Source organism: Hippoglossus stenolepis, chromosome 22, assembly GCF_022539355.2.
Source record: "Hippoglossus stenolepis isolate QCI-W04-F060 chromosome 22, HSTE1.2, whole genome shotgun sequence".
Taxonomy (NCBI): Eukaryota; Metazoa; Chordata; class Actinopteri; order Pleuronectiformes; family Pleuronectidae; genus Hippoglossus; species Hippoglossus stenolepis.
This window is the reverse complement of record NC_061504.1, coordinates 12,417,465-12,436,010: the sequence shown is the minus strand read 5'-3', so window position 1 is coordinate 12,436,010 and position 18,546 is coordinate 12,417,465. Positions and strand designations below refer to the sequence as shown.

The following is an 18,546-nucleotide window of genomic DNA, read 5'->3' as shown; positions in this document are numbered from 1 at the left end:
CCTTGAAGTGGGCGTGTCTCTAAGAATTGCGGGCTGCAGAAGAATCTTTTTTTGGTGAAGTGAACGCCCCTATCGCAGCCTCCCTGTATGGAAGACTAAGAGAGTCAAACACTAACACTTTTTTAGCTAAAAACCGAAAAGCTAAATGTTAACAGGCTGTACACAACCTGTTAAGATATGTTAACACAGTTAATATGTTAAAAACACGCAAGCATTTTGTTAATATGTATATTTCACATGTTAACGTGCTAACAATTTGTGTTTTTAACCATCATTGAATGAGTAACCTACTTCTGCTGTAACTTACCCCCTAATTTTTTTAGTATTTTATTATAGACTCCTTATGTAGCTAGCATGTCTGATACTGTATTTGTTATATCACAAAAAAACACATTAGTGAGGCAAAATGTATTTTGGGCGGGGAACGGGGGAAACGGCTCCATGCTGATCAGTAGGTGGCGCTATCATTATCCCTTCATACAGACTTATAGATCTGTTCAGGCCTGGACTCTGATAATGTGACAAACATTTGGGGCTGATTGGACAATGCACAGTGGAGTTATGACAACTTTGTCCCATTTGGCGTCTTTCATAATTCTCCCTGAGAAGAGCTATTGAGCCATTTTTCCACGCCCATTTCAAATTACTCCAGAATATGTAAATCTTCACCACTTCTGAATTTCTTGCAAAGTTTCACGATTTTTTTTTTAGCATGTCTAGGCCCTCAAAACGCCCCCTGGAGAAAATAATAATAAGAAAAATCGAACCAATTTCCCTAATAATCAGCGCATTAACATGATGTTACCAATGCATTAACGTGTTGTTTGCACATTTTAATGAAACTAATTTAGATATTGCCAACTCATTAAAGACGTGTTTGCGCATTTTTAACATGAAAAATGAAGACGTTAACGCATTTTTTAACAAGTACAAAAAACAAATGACATGTGTTTTTGAGCTGTTGGTCTTCCATACTGCACTTTGTCCGGTCGGAGGAGGGGGAGGAGGGGGAGGTGGGGGGAGGCTGAGCCCGGTTCAGTAGCACCAGACCCTGCAGCAGGACGGCGGAGGACCGGGGAGAGAGAGCCGAGTATCGGGGTGCACGGTTGGGACATCCGGACCGGTTTGCAGCGGGGACGTGGGCCCCCGCATGATCGCTCGCAGTCCGCGGGCTGTGATGATGCTGATGCGCGCAGAGCAGAGAGAGACGCACCGCGCCGCAAACCCGCAACCGTGCGTGAGACGCCGCTGCAGGGATTCACGCTTTCCTCCATCACACCCTCACCGACAGAAACCCGGATTTCCAAACCGGTGCATGAGCCCGACAACCGGGTAACGCACCATACCTCTGCAGCCCCATTCTGTACCCCGCCCTGTCTGCGGAATGAGGCAGGGGGCTCGCAGCGGACGGGGACACCAGCTTTGAACCGACCCCTGCGTTCATTTCATCTTTTTTTTTTTAACCGCACCTGCTTGGATGTGCACGCACCGCTGGTTCTGAGTCGTGTTTGAGAGCAGAGAGGGAACGATGTTGGTGCGATGCTACCGGGGCAAGCTGTCCGTGTGGGCCGCCCTGTGCGTGCTGGTCCTCTGCTGGTTCTACATTTTCCCCGTGTACAGGGTGCCCAGCGATAAGGAGATAGTGGACGAGGTGCTGAGGCAGGGCGGAGTGTGGGAGAAGAACCAGACGGGCATCGATCTGTACAGGTTCGTCTCAGGGCTCACATTTCTGGTCTTTGATTCAAAGCACTGATTCCCCAAAGGGGGCTCCCAGGGGCCCCCCAGCTTTGCCTGTGTGGGTTTCTGAAGGACCCAGGCTAAATTAGGGGCCAGTGAATAACAAAAGGAAAGAAATAGAAAGAAAGGTGGAAAGATTTAAACTTTTTTTTACCATGATTTTGCTAGGGTAAGAAAACAATATCGATAATTATCGCAAAAATAATTTTAATCAATCACAATTTAACAAAGGCTCAATAAATGTATGTATTGCTTATGCATTGTGTGAGATCAGTGAGGAGGTATAACACATAATCAATAATGCTGTAATGTTTATTTGTCAATCTTTGCCATAAAAAACACAACTTTCACTTACAGGAGCCAAAATCTGTCTTTAAACGTAAAATAAATATTAATAATAATGTGACATAGATATTTATCTATATCGACCTATGAGAACTTTTTTTAATTATTATTTCTGGCCGTATTGTGAGAGTGAAAGTAATTAAGTGTCTGAAAAGTTAAAACAATCTTATATTGGGTTTTCGGGACAAATACGCTGATGTAAGCAAACAGATTAAAATGAAAGATTAGACATAAATATATGTCAAATTAAAATCCGTAATTCTTCTGAAAACACGTTTGAAGCAATGAAAACGTTGCAAAAAATATTTAGAAACATTACAGAATACCACAAGATGAAAGCCTAATGGTAATAATTATGATAAATGCCATTTATCTAAAGGCACTTTGCATAGTTTAAAAACAGAGGAAGCAAATAAAAATAAATAACTGCTAAATAAAAGATGCAAACATAGCAATAGCACTCTTCAGTGTATCATGCAGAGTATGTATGATCCACATAGTTGTTGGCTACAGTGGCAGTGTTATTCAAATGTTATCCAGCAGAGTTTGCATGCAGGCATTTGAATTCTCCAGAGACGACGCCAATTAGCATCATCAGAGAAGGTGACTCTTGCAGAGCAGTGGAGGAGTTGGGACTTTTAGTTTTTTTTTTCAGAACTGTGTGTTTGTACAGTGGATTCTGAGGAAATTACAGTGACAGTGTGTGAAAAAGACGAGGACAGTCCTGTTTCCTCCCATCTCCGGTCTGATGTTATTCAATCAAGACCTAAACGCCCCTAAATATTTGATCGCTTCCTCTCATTTACAGTAACTGACCTCACACAGTCGTCCTTTGTCCCTTCGACACACGTTCAGCTCAGACTGTCTCTACAGGCAAATAATTAAGGAGTTAATACAGTTAAAATATGTTTCGTGGCATCTAATTTGTGTTAAACTGTATTTCCCACATCCCGTCTGCACAGGAAGTTGTTGACGGACTGTTGCAATCCACGGAGGATGTTCGCCGTCACCAAGGAGAACTCGCCGATGGGGAAGGTCCTGTGGTATGACGGGGAGTTTTACCACTCGCACACCGTCAACAACGAGACCTACCCGCTCTTTGTGCAGGTAGGACGGAGAGTAGACTCATCCGATGAACTTAATGTATTAACAATCATGGTTTTTGAATAGATTGTGGTTTCATGTGAATATGTCTTTTGGGGTTGGTTCCCAAACTTCCCTCGCAGTGGCGGAGGTCCCTCAAAGTCATGTGTCTGACAGCTGTGCTCTTGACAAAGTAACTGAAACCAGATGATAGGAAGTGCTTTTTTTTCGCCCACTCAGTGCAACACAACACCGTGACTGTGGGTTTGGACACGGTGATCCATAATGGAGGCAGTGAGGGGGCAGATAGACACATGCTAAAGTGGAGAGGATCAGTACAGTCAGTGTCCTCAGTGTGAAGACGTGGAGAAGTGAGAGGAGGAGACGCACACGGCTTAAATGATTCTGCAGAGATCGTGTCATGTTCTCGCAGTCTCATTCCACCATCTCATGGATATTTTCACTCGTGCGTCAGGGTTTCTATAGAGACCGAACATGGGAAAGCTACAGTTGGAGAGATGTAGCCAGAAGTGAAATTAATTCTTTCTCCCCTGTCCTTTGGTTTGTTTGTTGTTTTGTCATCACGCCAAAAAGACACCAAATGCATTTCTACTTGGTGGAAGAATTCATTTTGGGCCTTGACAAAGGGGCGGTTCCCCGGTCGATCTCGCAGTCTTCACTGTCGATCGACCAACTCACTGGTTGTCGTCGCGCCGCAGATCAGCTGTGTGTCGGTTGTCTGTTTTTCACACGCGATGTGTGTCCGCTACTGGCGGCGGAGCTACTCTTTATTTGAGTACAAGGGACTTCTTTCATACAAGGAAATAATCATATTTGTTGCCATATTCAAATCAAAGCCAATATTTAATCAACATTGTGCTGCAGTAGCAGCTCCTCTGCAGAACATGTTGTGGAACTGAGAAGCTACATATTTTGCATTGTAAATATGAATTGATATTAATTTGAATATTTTGCATTGAATAGAAAAAATTGCACAACTGCCTTTCTTTGTGTAAATTTATTTCTTGTACATTCAGCCTTTAACAGAAATTGCAAAAAGGACTGTTTGCTGTCCTGGCTCCTAAATGGTGGAATGAGCTCCACATTGACATCAGGACAGAAAGTCTAGACATCTTCCGCCGCAAACTAAAAACACACCTCTTCCGACTATACCTTGATTAAAAGTTTAAACTAACAATTTAGTAGCACTTAAATGGCACTTACTTATAGCGCTTTGTAGTTTTGTTTTTTTGAAGAAATTGTACTTTCTTGATTCTTTTTGGTCTGGGTTTGTTCCTCATGGTTGATGAACTTATTGTAAGTCGCTTTGGATAAAAGTGGCACCTAAATGAAATGTAATGTAATGTAATGGTAGATCTCGGCTTAAGTTTGGAATTAAAAAGTGATCTTGGGCTCGAAAAGGCTGGTGACCACTGCTTTACACTTTTCGACTCTAATCTAAAACAGGGCTACATAAACAATGGGTTCAAGCTGGAGGAGGAGGGTGTGCTTCAAGTTTCTCCCTCGAGTTAATCCCCCTCTTCTTTCCACATAGGGACCAGAGACAGAGTGTTTATATCTGCCCCTGTGTATATGTCTGTACCCAGATAAGAGCTGTGGGGCTATTTTTTACATGGATCCTGTGTGTGTGTGTGTGTGTGTGTGTCTGCATCAGCATAAGGGTGTTTATATGTGTTCGAGACTGGGAACAGGACAAAATGAGAAACTCAGGTGTAGGTGCTGTTGCCGTGGTTTTTGTAGCCAGGGGCAGCACGACTCATTAACGATCGAGTGTGGATCCCCATCACCGATGCTGCAGATCTGCCGTCTAATATCCTGGTTGGTAAACGCGATGAATATCTGACCCTAATTTGCAGGCTTGAGCTGTGCATGTTCATTCATGGTGGATGGGGGAGGAGAGGGCGAATAAATAAAGAAATGCGAATATGAAGTGAGGGGGGCTGAGCTCGGCCCCGGTATGAGCACCGGTGTTTGAATGTAGAGCAGCGGGATTAAATGTAACCTGGTTTTGACATGTGAGATAGTTCTAGTTACTACTACTACTAAGTTCTACAATGTTTTTATTTGTGCTTCGGTAATTCAGAGATGAGATCAATTGAGAAAATGTATCTGCTCTCTTTTTTGACCATTTATCATATGAGGTATTTTCCAATTCCGATTTGCTGCCTCTCTTTATTTTGGGGTTTTGGACCGTCCTTCAGAAAAAAGGAGCAATTTCTAGAAATCGCCTGAGATTTTGGGGGAAATTACCTTTATTTTATTAACAAAAATCCCTTTACTGACTTTAACTGACTGCTTTAACTCTGTTGAATGCTTGGTTTGTCCATTCTGGGCTACTGTAGAAACATGGCAGAAAAACATACTCAGCGAAAGAAGACCCGTTCCCACTCTAAGCACAAAAAGCTGATTCCAGGTTAACTAAAACACTTAGATTCTTAATTTCCGGTGATTTATTTGCAAACAAACACTTTTCTGACGCTCGAGCCCTTTTAATCCTACACACTGGACCTGTAACTGCATTTCATTAACGCTGACTGTGTTTGTGGGAGTAATCTGTGCTGTGACCCCACGAGGACAGTAAAATATACACATACTTATGTTCCGTCCATCACTACACCATGTGCACAGAGTGCTGCTAGTTACTGTCGGTCTCTGTTTCCATTGCAGTAACCCGTGTTCGGTTGTGGTCACACGCTGCTGCATTGCACAGCTTTGCACTTCTTTGATTGTCTCCATCTACGTCTTGCATGCACTATGTTCTAGCAGCGTGGTTGCACTTGTAGAGAACCTTGTATTGTGGCCAGAAATAGGAAGGTAACTGGTGCTTAGGCGGGACGGACTATTTTCAGACTCGCACACGTAAATACTCTTCTGCTCTTCTCAACTACCAGTGCTGTGATTGCAGGTCTGAGCTCAGACAAGCAGCCAAAAGACTCTAAGCCTGGCAGCAGCTACAGTATCTGGGCATCTGCCAGGGAATGTGCCAATTAGGGCTTTGACAGTTAATTGTCGGTTAGTTCAGCGGCTTAAACAGTGCGTCCATACAGCTCACTGGAGTGTACTGTAGATTCATGTCATCTTTTTTAACCGGAGTTCCCTTGTGCGTCTTGGCTGCGATGAAGGTTTCACTTTACGTCTTTGAAGCTGCAGTGGTTTCCGTCCGTTGTGAATGGCTTTGAATCAAAGTGTCTGCAAAATAAGTAAATGTAGATAAATAAAAAGAAATTCTGTCAGCATCATAACAGTATCATGACAACACTTTGGGACTATGTACTACAAATGTCCTCCAGCTCCAGCCCAACTTTCTGGTTCCCCTCCCCTGCTCCATGGACTGTTAGCAGGTATTGTCCTCGGACTTACCCCCCTGTCACGGTCCAAAAGAGACCCTGAGGCAAGGAGAGGGCTGTGTGTGTGTGTGTGTGTGTGTGTGTGTGTGTGTGTGTGTGTGTGTGTATTCTCAAGTGTGTGCACTCCAAGGGGAATAATGAGCACAATTGTTTCCGCCGTCTTGCTAATCCGTGCCACTGACTTTAACGCAGCCAAGGCATAAAGAGAAAGCGAGGCCATTTTTGGCCCTGGCCTCATAAAGCATGGTGTAACTGTGTCCTCTGTATCAGAGTTAAAACTGTCCTATACAAGGCTTTCATTTAGATGATGACAGGGCCACATCCACAACCAGCGCACCGGGCATATTTTGTCCAGTTTCTATGGAGAAACCTAGAGAGTAAACAGCTCGATAAAAGTGTAATGGTTGGAGTGATTAGGTAAAGATAATGGATAAATGGTCCAAATAGCTCAAAGTAAACAGTGTTAAAGAAAAAAATGATGGTACAGTTAAAATGATGGTAAGTTGACTGAATATAGTAAGCTAAAAGTAGCAGATGAAATAATTAGATTAAAATAATGGACAAACGTTGAAGTAAAGATTAAAATAGCTAAAAGTAGACAGTATTTATAATAATTATAGGTACAATTAAATGGCTGAATTAGTGTCAATCAGTTAAAATAGTTAACTCGAATGGTATCAGATTTATTGGTATTTTTGAGAATACATTAATTCCCTGCAGAATCTGATAAATCAGATGTAAAGTATGACCTCGACTTACTTTTGACCTCCTTCCTTCATATGTCGTCGCTGGTTTGTCCGTTAGCACGCGAGGATTTGAAAGGAAATTAGCCAAGGTTCCGAGCTTTGCCGAGCACAGTCCGACTCTCAGAAGATATTTGCTCTTTTAAACCTTATGTCTTTAAGTTCACATGCTTGTGTCTGTGTGTATGCTAACGAGGCTGCGTGATGTCTCCTTCCCAGGGCAACCCTCTGCAGTTCCCCCTGAAGAAGTGCGCGGTGGTGGGCAACAGCGGCATCCTCCGACACAGCAAATGCGGGCAGCAAATTGACCGGTCCGACTTCATTCTGAGGTGAGAAATGAGAAGCGCAGAGCTGGTGCTTGAATGTTAGCGCCTCGCTGCGCCTCCAAATGTGAATCAGCTGTGCCCAAGAGAGCGGCCAAACACCATCAGGGGAAAATGAGAGCTGGTGTCGACCGTAGCCAAGAGAGAGGGAGAGAAAGCAGCCAATAAATGGGCCACGGCGAGGGTGAGGGACAAAAGAGGTTGCGAGGCGTGAGAGAGCCGAATAGGAACAGACGAAGATGAGGGAGGAAGACGAATTGAGCACAAAGGCATAAAGCAGAATTAAACCATCTGGTGTGGTGTCAGAAATATTTGTGCTTCAAGAAAACTAGATCCTGGATTTAAGAAATGTGGGATTTTGGAAGAATTACACAACAAGAGTCATTTACAGATACATTTATTTTGGTTTAGAGGAGGCAGAATAAACTGAACAGAGAAATAATATCAGGAAAGAGCTGGTAAATGATAAATACCGCATAGGTTTACATAGAAAATGGTACACTAAAATGCATATAATTATTATAAGGACCAAGCACAAGTGGTCGGAGTATTTTTTGGACACATTATTCTTGGTTGACTGCCAGAAGGATGTTTGCAAAACTTCTGAACCAGAATTGTCGGACAAAAAAATGTAAATAATCATTATGCTCATCACCTGTAAAGGTTCTTAAACCAGTGGAAACATCCAAATGTAAAGCAACGACACGTATGTTGACTCCATATCATCGAATTTGGAATGTGGTTCATTTAAACCGAACCACATTCCTCTCCTGAACCTCACCAAGCAGGTTTTGTGCCGACACCTCTTATTGTTACAAGGATAATAAAGACATAGAGGGTTATGTATTTAGGTCAGAGGACTTGTTGGCTTATTATTGTGTAACAAGCTAATTATCCCATCATTTCATACACTTCAGACGACATGACGGCTCCTCAAAACTGAAAAACAAAAAAACTCATCGACGCAAGATGACACCGGTTGTGTCCGGGGATATTTTAGCTTCCTTTCTGGAAAGCGGGAGGAAGTGGAGACGCGTCGTCCATCTTTACATTCAGTCTACAGTCAGACCATATGAGCTGAAATGAGACATGTATAGTAGACTGATTAGAAAGCCAGTATTCTACTTGTCTTTACATCGACAGCAACCACAACCGAAGTGAAACACATGTCAGCACAAGCTCCGAGTAACATTTCATAACAGGCACAAGGCGGCTGCAACTTAACAAACCGGTCCCGTTGACTGTGCTTGTTCAAATTTCATTTCGTTGTGTGGAGAAAAAAATACTAGACGGCTGCTTGTGGATCATGAATAGTTTCATCGTTGTAATCGTCAGTTTAAGCAGAAAAAAAATGACCCAATTGCTGAATGAAAACGGTCAAAACATCAGGGAGTTATCCAGGACGTAGAACGTTTAGCTGAACCTAAAAGTGAACTGTTCAAAAACCAGGACTGATGAACCCAGAGGGAGGAAACTCACACTAAAGAAAAATCCTTTCACAGATGTTCTTCATTTCCTGCATCCGCTGATCGCACAGAGCTCCCAAGTGACAAACTAAGCATCAGGCTTGTAGGAGGCAATTATTCCAGAATGATTGTAATTTACTCCCTGAGACGTGTTATCTGGGAAACATGAAATGTAAATATAGTCCATTGTAATTCGTATTATCAGTGAAGCTGTGACACTTTCTGTGGCCCGACTCGCAACTGGTGTTTGTCTTGGCTGATCTAATAACATGTGAACAGCTCTGAGAACTTGCATGAATGCACCTAACTACAGACGTGGTGTACGTGTGTTTGTTTGCACATAGAGCGTGGAAGTAAGTAACACGTATGTTTTGTTCCTTCAGGTGTAACCTTCCGCCACTCTCAAAGGACTACGTGGAGGATGTGGGAACCCGAACACACCTGGTAACTGCCAACCCCAGCATCATAGAGAAAAGGTGAATCAAATAAAAACCAGCGTCTAACCACCAGCATGTTTGAGCATCTCAGCACAAATACATGGGAAAAGTTACGTGGTGGAATCCGTGCGATGATGTGAGGAAATGTGCCGTGAGCCATCGATTTTCAAGAAGCAATAATTTAACTTTATACAGCACTTAAAAGCAACGCATGCAAATGGATTTTCAAGGCGACATAGATGAGAATTGAAATATGCATTAAGCGAAGGCAAGTGTTTGTAAGCAATTCCACAACAAGGCACCTCAGAGTGGTTTTCATAAAGAGGCACGAAGACAACACCTAAAAGACCGAAGATTAGACAAAGAGACACATAAAAGGGATTTAAAGAGAAAAGAGACCGAACAGAACAAAATGCCAATCAAAAGCAATTTTCTTCACTTCATCCTGTTCGCTCTAAATTGTAAAAAAGGTCATTTTTACAAATCATTTAGTTACTTGAAAAATCTGCCTGTGTCACAGTAACCCTGTTTCTGTAGCTTGACTCATGGCAACACGGGAAACGTGTTGCCATGACAGCCTGGAAGGAAGCAGAGCAGTCAACTCTACACATGAGTCAACCATGTCAGGATTTTATGACTGGATTTTATCTCAGTCGTTACACAACATATTAAATAACTCTTTCTCTGTCTCTGTTCAGATTTCAGAACCTCCTGTGGTCGAGAAAGGCCTTCGTCGACAGCATGAAGGTCTACGGCTCCAGCTACATGTACATGCCAGCGTTCTCCATGAAGCCCTGCACCGACCTGTCTCTGCGGGCATATTACGCCCTGGCAGACTCCTCCTCCAACCTCACCATGCTCTTCGCCAACCCAGAGTTCCTGCGCACGGTCGGCAAATTCTGGAAAGCCCGAGGCGTGCACGCCAAGCGCCTCTCCACGGGGCTCTTCCTGGTCAGCCTGGCCCTGGGGCTGTGCGAGGAGGTGACGGCCTACGGCTTCTGGCCGTTCTCCATTGGCCTGGACGGGCAGCCGGTCAGCCACCACTACTACGACAACATCCTGCCCTACAAGTGGTTCCACACCATGCCCGAGGAGTTCGTCCAGCTCTGGCACTTGCACAAAAGCGGCACGCTGCGCATGAGGGTGGGACACTGCCCCCCATAGGGAGGAGGGAGCCGGAAAAGATGGCGGTCCGTTGAGGTTTAGCTGGTTAAAGGGCGCAGAGTGAGATGTTTGGGTTGTGAATCGGCAGGAAGTTGTTGTCATGACGCAAATGGATGCACATACAATATTTCCTCTGAGAAACCTCAGCGCTGCATCTGTGTTCATACACGATGCTGCTGTACCACCAAGATTATCCCTAATTATAATGAGAATGTCCTCCACCCAGACCAGCAGCATCAGGGACAGAGAATACACTGACACAGGCACACACACACATACACACACACACACACACTCACACACACACATGCACACACTCTCCAAAAAACCTCGACGAAGCCGTACCTCGACCCCTTGTCTCTGAAATCGTGTGGATGTGTGTTTTCTATGGAAAGCCCCTCGAGTGGGGCACAGAAAGGTGAAAGTGTGCAAGGCTGGGTGTTTGGGGGGATTTTTTTTTTGTCTGTGCGACTGTATCTGACTGTCATATGGGGCAGCTGGACCAAACCCCCCTCCGGGTCTTTGTTCAACAGAGACAGAAGGAGCGGAGGAGCGGGGGGATAATAAAATGCACTGAAAGAAGAGTGGTGAAGACGTGAGGTGCAAGGGAGCGATAATGGTGTCCTGCTACCTTGTGGCTTGAATAGGTCTGGAGGAAAAAAAGAGTGACAGCGGGAGAAGGAGAGGCTGGTGTGCGTCTGAAAGGATTTGTCTTTGCTTTTCTTCTACCAAGCGCTTGATTGGCATTCTGCTGTGCCAAATAGAGCTTTAGTACCAAGCGGGAGCCGTTAGAAAAGGAGTCTCTAATACTACGTCTCCCAGAATGTTTAGCCAAGTTGCATTTTAACCCTTCGCTGAAAGTGTGAGTTTTTTCTTCTGTCCAGGATTAATGTGACTTCTTTTTTGGGCCATGAAGAGAAGGGATGAAGCATTATAGGCACGTGTGAACATTTGCAGCAAAAAAAAAAAAAAAAGAGGAAAGCACCGAATCACACACATACATCAGGTACCTCACCTTTCATTCGACATCGACACTGACGGACTGTTCGGTACGATTCGCACAAGCCCGGCTGTGCGGACAGAAAACAGCCTGCGTCTTTGAGAGGGGCTTCTAGAAGTCGCCTCTTGGTAAAGAGCACTGTTCTTGCCAAGTGGCGAGCCAGGGGAACAGTGCCCTCTTTGATTCACTTTCTCGCTCTGTCCTTGTGCTCTTGAAACGGCGAGACGCTCATATACAGAGAGGTAGTGACGGAGACAGTACTCGGGGACCGGACGTCTCAATGAGGCATTTTAACGGCAGATTTTTGCTGGACACCTTATACATTAAACCGTGGTTTATTTAAGCAGTTGCTGTTGTTTGGATTTCGCCTCTGTCCTGTGTTCCTTTTCTATAATTGTAATTTTATTTTTTACATTTTATGTTGGCCACAAGGGAAAAGTAACTTGCTTATGTACAGGCCGCAATGACAGATGTTTTTTGTTTTTTTGTTTTTTTCTACTCGCAGGCCTTGCAGATGTTATAAAATATTATAAATACTGTTTTCTTATTTAAAAGTGATAACAATGTGACCGTGCCATATCGTCAGTAAACGCAACAAAAGGACAACTCTGCATGGAAAGTGCATGGAGTGCAACCCTCCTCTGACTCAAGGTGCAAAAACATGTCGATAGGTTTCGTGTTTTTCTATGTTTATCCACCCTCCCGTCTGTTAAAGTGAAAGAGGTCCGGTGCATTTGAGAAGCATTGAAGACATTTCCAACGTCGATCCTGCTCTTAAATGTGTTCCTGACTTTAAAGTTAAATTAACTTAGGCTACATCTACTACTTTTTGGTTTGAAAGTGCATCAACTCTGCTACGGAAACGCTGCTGGCCCCGTTTTATTTTGAAAACTCCCGGGATGACTTTTAGTTTGGACGGGCAAAAATGGAGTCTCCTGGAAACGATGATGTAGACACTCACAACTGCTTGCTGATTGGTTCTTTTCAGTCATGATGTATCTTCGTCAGGCTCTTACCATATGAGCCCCTTTCCGGAAAATTGCAGAAAGCAACATGGATAATCGATAACAAGCGTTGCTGTTTTCAAAATAAAACATATTAGTATGGATGTAGCCTCATATCTGAGCTTAGAACTGCTGGACCAAGTAAATGAAGGGAATAAAATAGAATAACTTCCAGTCCAATTGCACATGCGGCTCCTCCAGACTGCGAACCAAACTTTATAAATACTTTGACCAATTATATTTTTTCGTACTGTGATATGACATTTTTTTGCACCTTTTATCTGTTTTTCCTCTCCTGCCCAGTATTGTGAATGAACGAGTTGTGACATAGTGTGAAATGTTCAGTAAGCATGATGATTTTTAAACGTGTATGTGCTTTTTGGTACACAGCTCTATTTTAATTGTGATCGGATTCTCGCCCTCGTTCCATCCCACGTGACGGACGGAAGAGCCACGGTGAAGCTGGGATTTCTTATCTGAGGGGGGATGAATCTGTGATCTTTTAGATTAGCTTCAAAGCTCAATTCATTCTTTAAAAGTGGACTTTTTCAAACGCTACTGAACAAGTCAGTGCAGCTGATGCTAACAGACGACATATGAGGCTCTTCCTGCTGTGACTTGCACAACTTAAATCCACATCATCTGCAGCTTGTACGTTTTAATAGATGTTTTTAGCAGTTTCTTTTATCGATCCTGCTCCAGGAGAACATGTAAGAGCAGTATCATCAACCATCAGCAACCAGGGACAGCATAACATCCACAATTTGTTACGTTCCAGTCAGAGGTTCCATGTAAAGCACCGTAGAGCATGAGGCCGCAGGGTGACTAGTTGGTTAGAGTCTGGTCATGGAGGTGTCACATGTTTGACCTGCTGTAGCATATGACCAGCCGCGCTGTCTTTTAAGTGACACCCTCCATTCCTACGTGATGACGGATGTGAAACCTGTCGATGTTTCACATCAGACGTTAAGTTCTGCAGGCATATCTCACCTCATGATGATTAAAGTCTTCTACTCTTAAGTCCTGGTTGGTCATGCTTACGTCTCAGTGCAGGTTTAGCACAGCAGAGTCTGGATCCAGCTACTTAGCGACATGCTGTGTCACAGAAGACGCTGCAAACTGAATATGAAGTGGGTCAAATGGTGAAAATTAGCCTGAAGGAACTACTGAATGTTAAAGCCTGTCTGTGTACGGTGTGAATTTCATGCAGCTATAGCTTCTTTCAAACTAGACTCAGTAGAGCACATACCTCCGCCAAGGATCAACAGTTCACTGAAATTCTCTCTTGTAGAAAAACGGCCCAATTTTCAATGTTAAATAAAGTGGAAAAAAAATCCTGCATCTGCCCACGTCCGAATGGGTTCTTCCTTCTACACCCTTACACCACGTTTCATAAGAATCACTAACAGACAAACAACACAGCAGTGGAAATATTATCCCTTATGCTAAAGTCACAAATTGGCAAATTGTACACATAGTTGCTTCATAAAACTTTAACCAAGTTAAATATATAAAAATAGTTCAATATTAAGCATATTTAATGTTAAGGTACTCTATACATCTTTGGTTATTAATATGTACAGGCTAAGTTGTGGTTACACAACAAATTAGGTTAAAAACACATTTGACCCATTTTTTATCAATATCAGTCGACGGAGATAAACTTTTCTACATGTTTAAAAATTGTGATGTTATGGAAACATGGTTCATTAAACGACAAAATGTGTTTTGTTTTGCTCTTAATTTAAATGGTTACAAAAAGATGGAAGAAAAAGTTTTGAAGGTGTTGAAGTTTGTCACCTCCTCGGATCTTTGAAATCCTGTGTGAACGACGCTGCCTGAGCATGTTAACATTAAATCTGAACTGCAGTTCAAAATGGACTAAACCAATTGTTATGTGCCACCTGAGTGAAACTGTGAAGGATGAACAAGACAAAAACCAAATGAAATCAACCATATCCATGTACAATAAATAAAAGAAGGAACATTTATCGTCAACACAGATTATTTTTGTGTGGGAGGGTTGTATGGACTCATGGTTTGATATATTTTGATTTTTGGCCCCACGGTGTTTGACATTCTCACGTATCTATGACCTTCTTCGCAGTGTTTTTCTTTGCTTCTCATACCACTTCCAGTTTGTTGTGTGGTTCTGAATGTTTTTGGGTCAGTGAAACCATCTGCTCGCCACAGCCCCATCCGCATGGCCTGGTTTATGGGCCGTGAATTTTGAAAAAGGTGTCAGCAAAAGCTGCGCAGCCGTCTCCGGGGCCCCTGCTCCCCGCCGGACGGAGCCCTGAATTGTCTATCTGGTGTGGAGAGATAACTAAGAGCGCGTTAACGATGATGGAGATTTAATTACGGCGGTTCAGTGGAAAAGGATGCGAGGGTACTTGTGTGTGTACGTGTGTGTGTAAGGGGACAGCTCCACCTTTAGGGAGTTTTACTATATTTAGCCACACTAGCAGCGCAGCCCATGTTGGTCTGTTTACTGCTCCGCTGCTGAGATTTGATGAACTGATGTGATGTTTTTTGACTTCTCAGAGGATGAATGAAGAGACTTTGGCATTTACTTCTCGTCCTATGAGACACTGCAGCTTCTAGTTGGCGGATCGGCACAAAATGTGAAATATTCATACATCGTTCCCAGAGGACGACTTGTAACGACTTTTCCTCTGACATTTCTGGTCTTTAGTGAAGTTTCCTGACAACTTTTTCGATGGATTGCGGTGAAGGTGAGACATTCATGTTCTCTTTGAGGGGGATTATTAAAAATGGAGGTGATAACGTCCTTCCTTTATCGCCTTTCTTACTTAATCCTCTTCGTCCCCTGAGGAGCAGGACTGTAGCCATCTCAGAGCTTCACTTTTCCTCCTCTTGCCAAGTTGACGTCTTATTTCTATTTTTGCCACTCGAGCAACCCACCCGTCGAAAGTAGCAAATGTTGAAGTTTGAGCGGGATTAAGAAACTCTCAGTCTCTCCCACACACACACACACACGCACCCTGTGTCTGCTCTATTAAAGCTTATAATAGCAAACCATGCACCCAGAGCCTGGGAATCTACAAATAAACCTGGATATAAGTGGGTGTGTGTGTGTGTGTGCCATGGAATGCTGATATTCAAGAAGGATTCAGTGTTTATGTGAAGTTGCTTTTTCTGTCATTAACTTTTCACATTATATCGATGCGAGTTCACTTTCGAGGCTAAAAAACAAACCTGTATTCAAAGAGCTCCTTCAGAAGAAGCTTTGCTGTGAGTGGTGACTGGACATTGAACCAAAGTGTAAACACTGTTTTGGACGATCAGATCCACTCCTCTAAGTCCGTAATGAAAGACTCACTGAGTGGCTGTCTGGCTGTGTCTGGTTTCGTTAATGGCACCTCTGATTCACTGAGCAGGGGACTCGTCTTTAGATCCATCTAAATACACTTCCTTTACGCTTTTATTGAAAAGTCAATAGAGCCGTGTCCACCCTGCCCACGCTGAGATTTACCCGAGAAAGATACTACGGTTTGGAAGTGAAACAGTGTATTTCCACGAACTGACCTTTTTCTCCACCAACTCTTACTCACATCACATATCTCAACATGCACGGAGACAGTGGCATGTAAATAGACTGGAGATGATTTGTATTAAAGGTTAAGAGGGAAGGAAGTTCTTTTGTGTTTACACGAACTGAAATGTCATAACAGTGGCAGACGTCCACTGTACGGTGGCCCTGAGGGTCCAAACAAGGATATTATTAAAAAACAAATCAGTATTTAGGGAAAAAAACATTTCAGAATACACATCATTTCAGAAAAATACTAAACAAAAAGGACATTTGACAAAACAAATTGCAAAAAAACAACAACCAACAACATATCAGGTTACTCCTATTGTTAGTAAAATATATTTTGGATGTATTTCAAAAAGTTCTTTTCCCAAAATGCCAAGATTTTGAAAAACACAAATGGCCTGAAACAAAGTCGACAAATGCTAAAATATATCATGTTACAAAGTTTGGGAGTAATTTTATGTATTTCATATTTCGGAAACATTTCAGAAAACACAAAATTTCACAAATCAAAAATGCCAAACGCATCTCGGATATATTTCATGAAATGTTGCGTTTTCTAAGATGTTCTGGCAATTGTTTTTATGTTAATGAGTTCTGACCCTCAAGGCCACCATACAACCAGCTACCATCCTTTGTTTTATGTGGATCAAAGCCTCAGAGGGGACAAGTTATAAACAACCTGAGTAATGTCATGTAGGGAAGTTGGACATCTGGTTAATAGGCACAATAAATCTATTTGCATATTTGCTGGCCAGACGACGTCTGTAGACTTGCCCGGTCCGGAAGGATTCTCAGCGTCAATGCCATTAAGCATCGTGTCTCGGCTGCTTGGATATTTTTGGCTGTTAGTATATTCTTTATTGATCAGGTTCAGATATCAGTATATGAAGTACCCACTCCTATATGCACATGTGGTATAACTGAAAGGTTTTCCCTCCCCTGTCCCTCTTGAATACAAGTGATATTTAAAGAAGATGGGAGAGGAGAAATTAAAACAGTGTTTCTGCGGCCACTTGAGTGTTCTCAGCTAATTGTAGATGTATCCCTCAGTGCAAGATCTGCAATGAGCTGCCAAAACTGAGCCGTGACCATTCATCAGTACAGCGGGTCACCTTTGAAACAAGCTGGTGCTCTAGAAACACAGTGTGGAACAAGGGTCAGCATCTTGAAATAAGGGGGCTTCGGTTTTCAGAAAATCAACCTTTATTCAAGAAGATTGTTGGAAGAAAACACAAATTAAAAAAGAAATTCAACACCTCCAGCAACTGTTCTCAAAATAAAAACAACATATCAAATGCATGCCAGGGAGGTGGGTTCTGCACATCTGTTTGTAGTTCGTAATTTCTTATCAACAATTTTAAATGAACAATTAGCCTTGCTGTTAAATATTTCCTTTTCAATGTGACACGTTCCATTTCCTTGATTGTCGAACATTATTGATCCAGGATCCCCTGCGATATCCTTCATCCCCTAATCATTGCTCTAATCCATCTATATAATAAAATACATAATAATTAGAAAAATGAAATAAATTGAATAGCTCCTTCCTAATGACTTACCTATCGTTTAATTTTTCATGTATTTTCATCTATATTTAATTCTCTCTGCAGACCCTGGGCAGTAGATCCCCTCCTTCACATGCACACACACATATTTGCCTGGATCCTCCGGCAACTTGAAAATGCACAGGAGGGAAGGAGAGGGGAAGAGAGGCCATTGGGAAAATGTAAATGTAAACATGTTTCCTCACTGGTGCTCGTTGTCAAGTCTCATTACATCCAGCACCGGGCCCCTCCCACCAAAGCTGTGGGATTGGCCCATCGCTAGAACCCCCCTCCCTAGACGATATTATGGGGGAATAATAAGGGAGACTGCTGGGAAGTGAGCGGAACAAAGGAATGTTTCAATTAGTGAACAGAGAGAGTTAAAGGCATTGGCACATATTTCTAGTAGCTTCTTTGAATAAAACCTCGGTATCAAGGATTAGGAAATATTAGTAAAACTTTCAAAATGATCACAAAGTGTCAGGATTCGGCCCCTGTGTTGAACTTTTGAGAGACTTTTTGGATTCAGTCCTTTTAAAAAGACTATTTGACCTTGAGTTCTTCATTTCCTGTCTTTAGATTGAACCTTCCTTTCTTGTGTGTCTCAACCACTTCCTGTCTTTGTCCCTTTGTTTCCTCTTCGTCGTTGCCAGTATTACACGGCAGGTACACGCGAGTTTCCTACTACCATACCCATAACCCTTAGTTTCATCTTAATCTTTCAACCAAAAGTCAATGTGGTTTCCTTACCATTCCCTTACTATAGCATT

At 42.8% G+C, this 18,546-nt stretch overlaps 1 protein-coding gene across 2 annotated transcripts; it reads left to right on the top strand.

Moving 5' to 3' along the window:
- The first annotated feature begins 1,023 nt into the window (after positions 1-1,023).
- On the top strand, positions 1,024-14,668 carry st8sia1 (ST8 alpha-N-acetyl-neuraminide alpha-2,8-sialyltransferase 1). 2 transcript variants are annotated; one of them, XM_035147547.2, is made up of 5 exons: positions 1,024-1,707; positions 3,045-3,189; positions 7,496-7,605; positions 9,449-9,541; positions 10,201-14,011. In XM_035147547.2, exons 1-5 carry the CDS (start codon positions 1,529-1,531, stop codon positions 10,664-10,666), a joined length of 993 nt encoding a protein of 330 aa, XP_035003438.1. In that variant the 5' UTR covers positions 1,024-1,528; the 3' UTR covers positions 10,667-14,011. The 2 variants fall into 2 exon arrangements, with proteins under 2 accessions (XP_035003438.1, XP_035003439.1); XM_035147548.2 differs by lacking the exons at positions 1,024-1,707; positions 7,496-7,605 and having other exon boundaries at positions 3,128-3,189; positions 10,201-14,668.
- Positions 14,669-18,546: the final 3,878 nt, after the last annotated feature.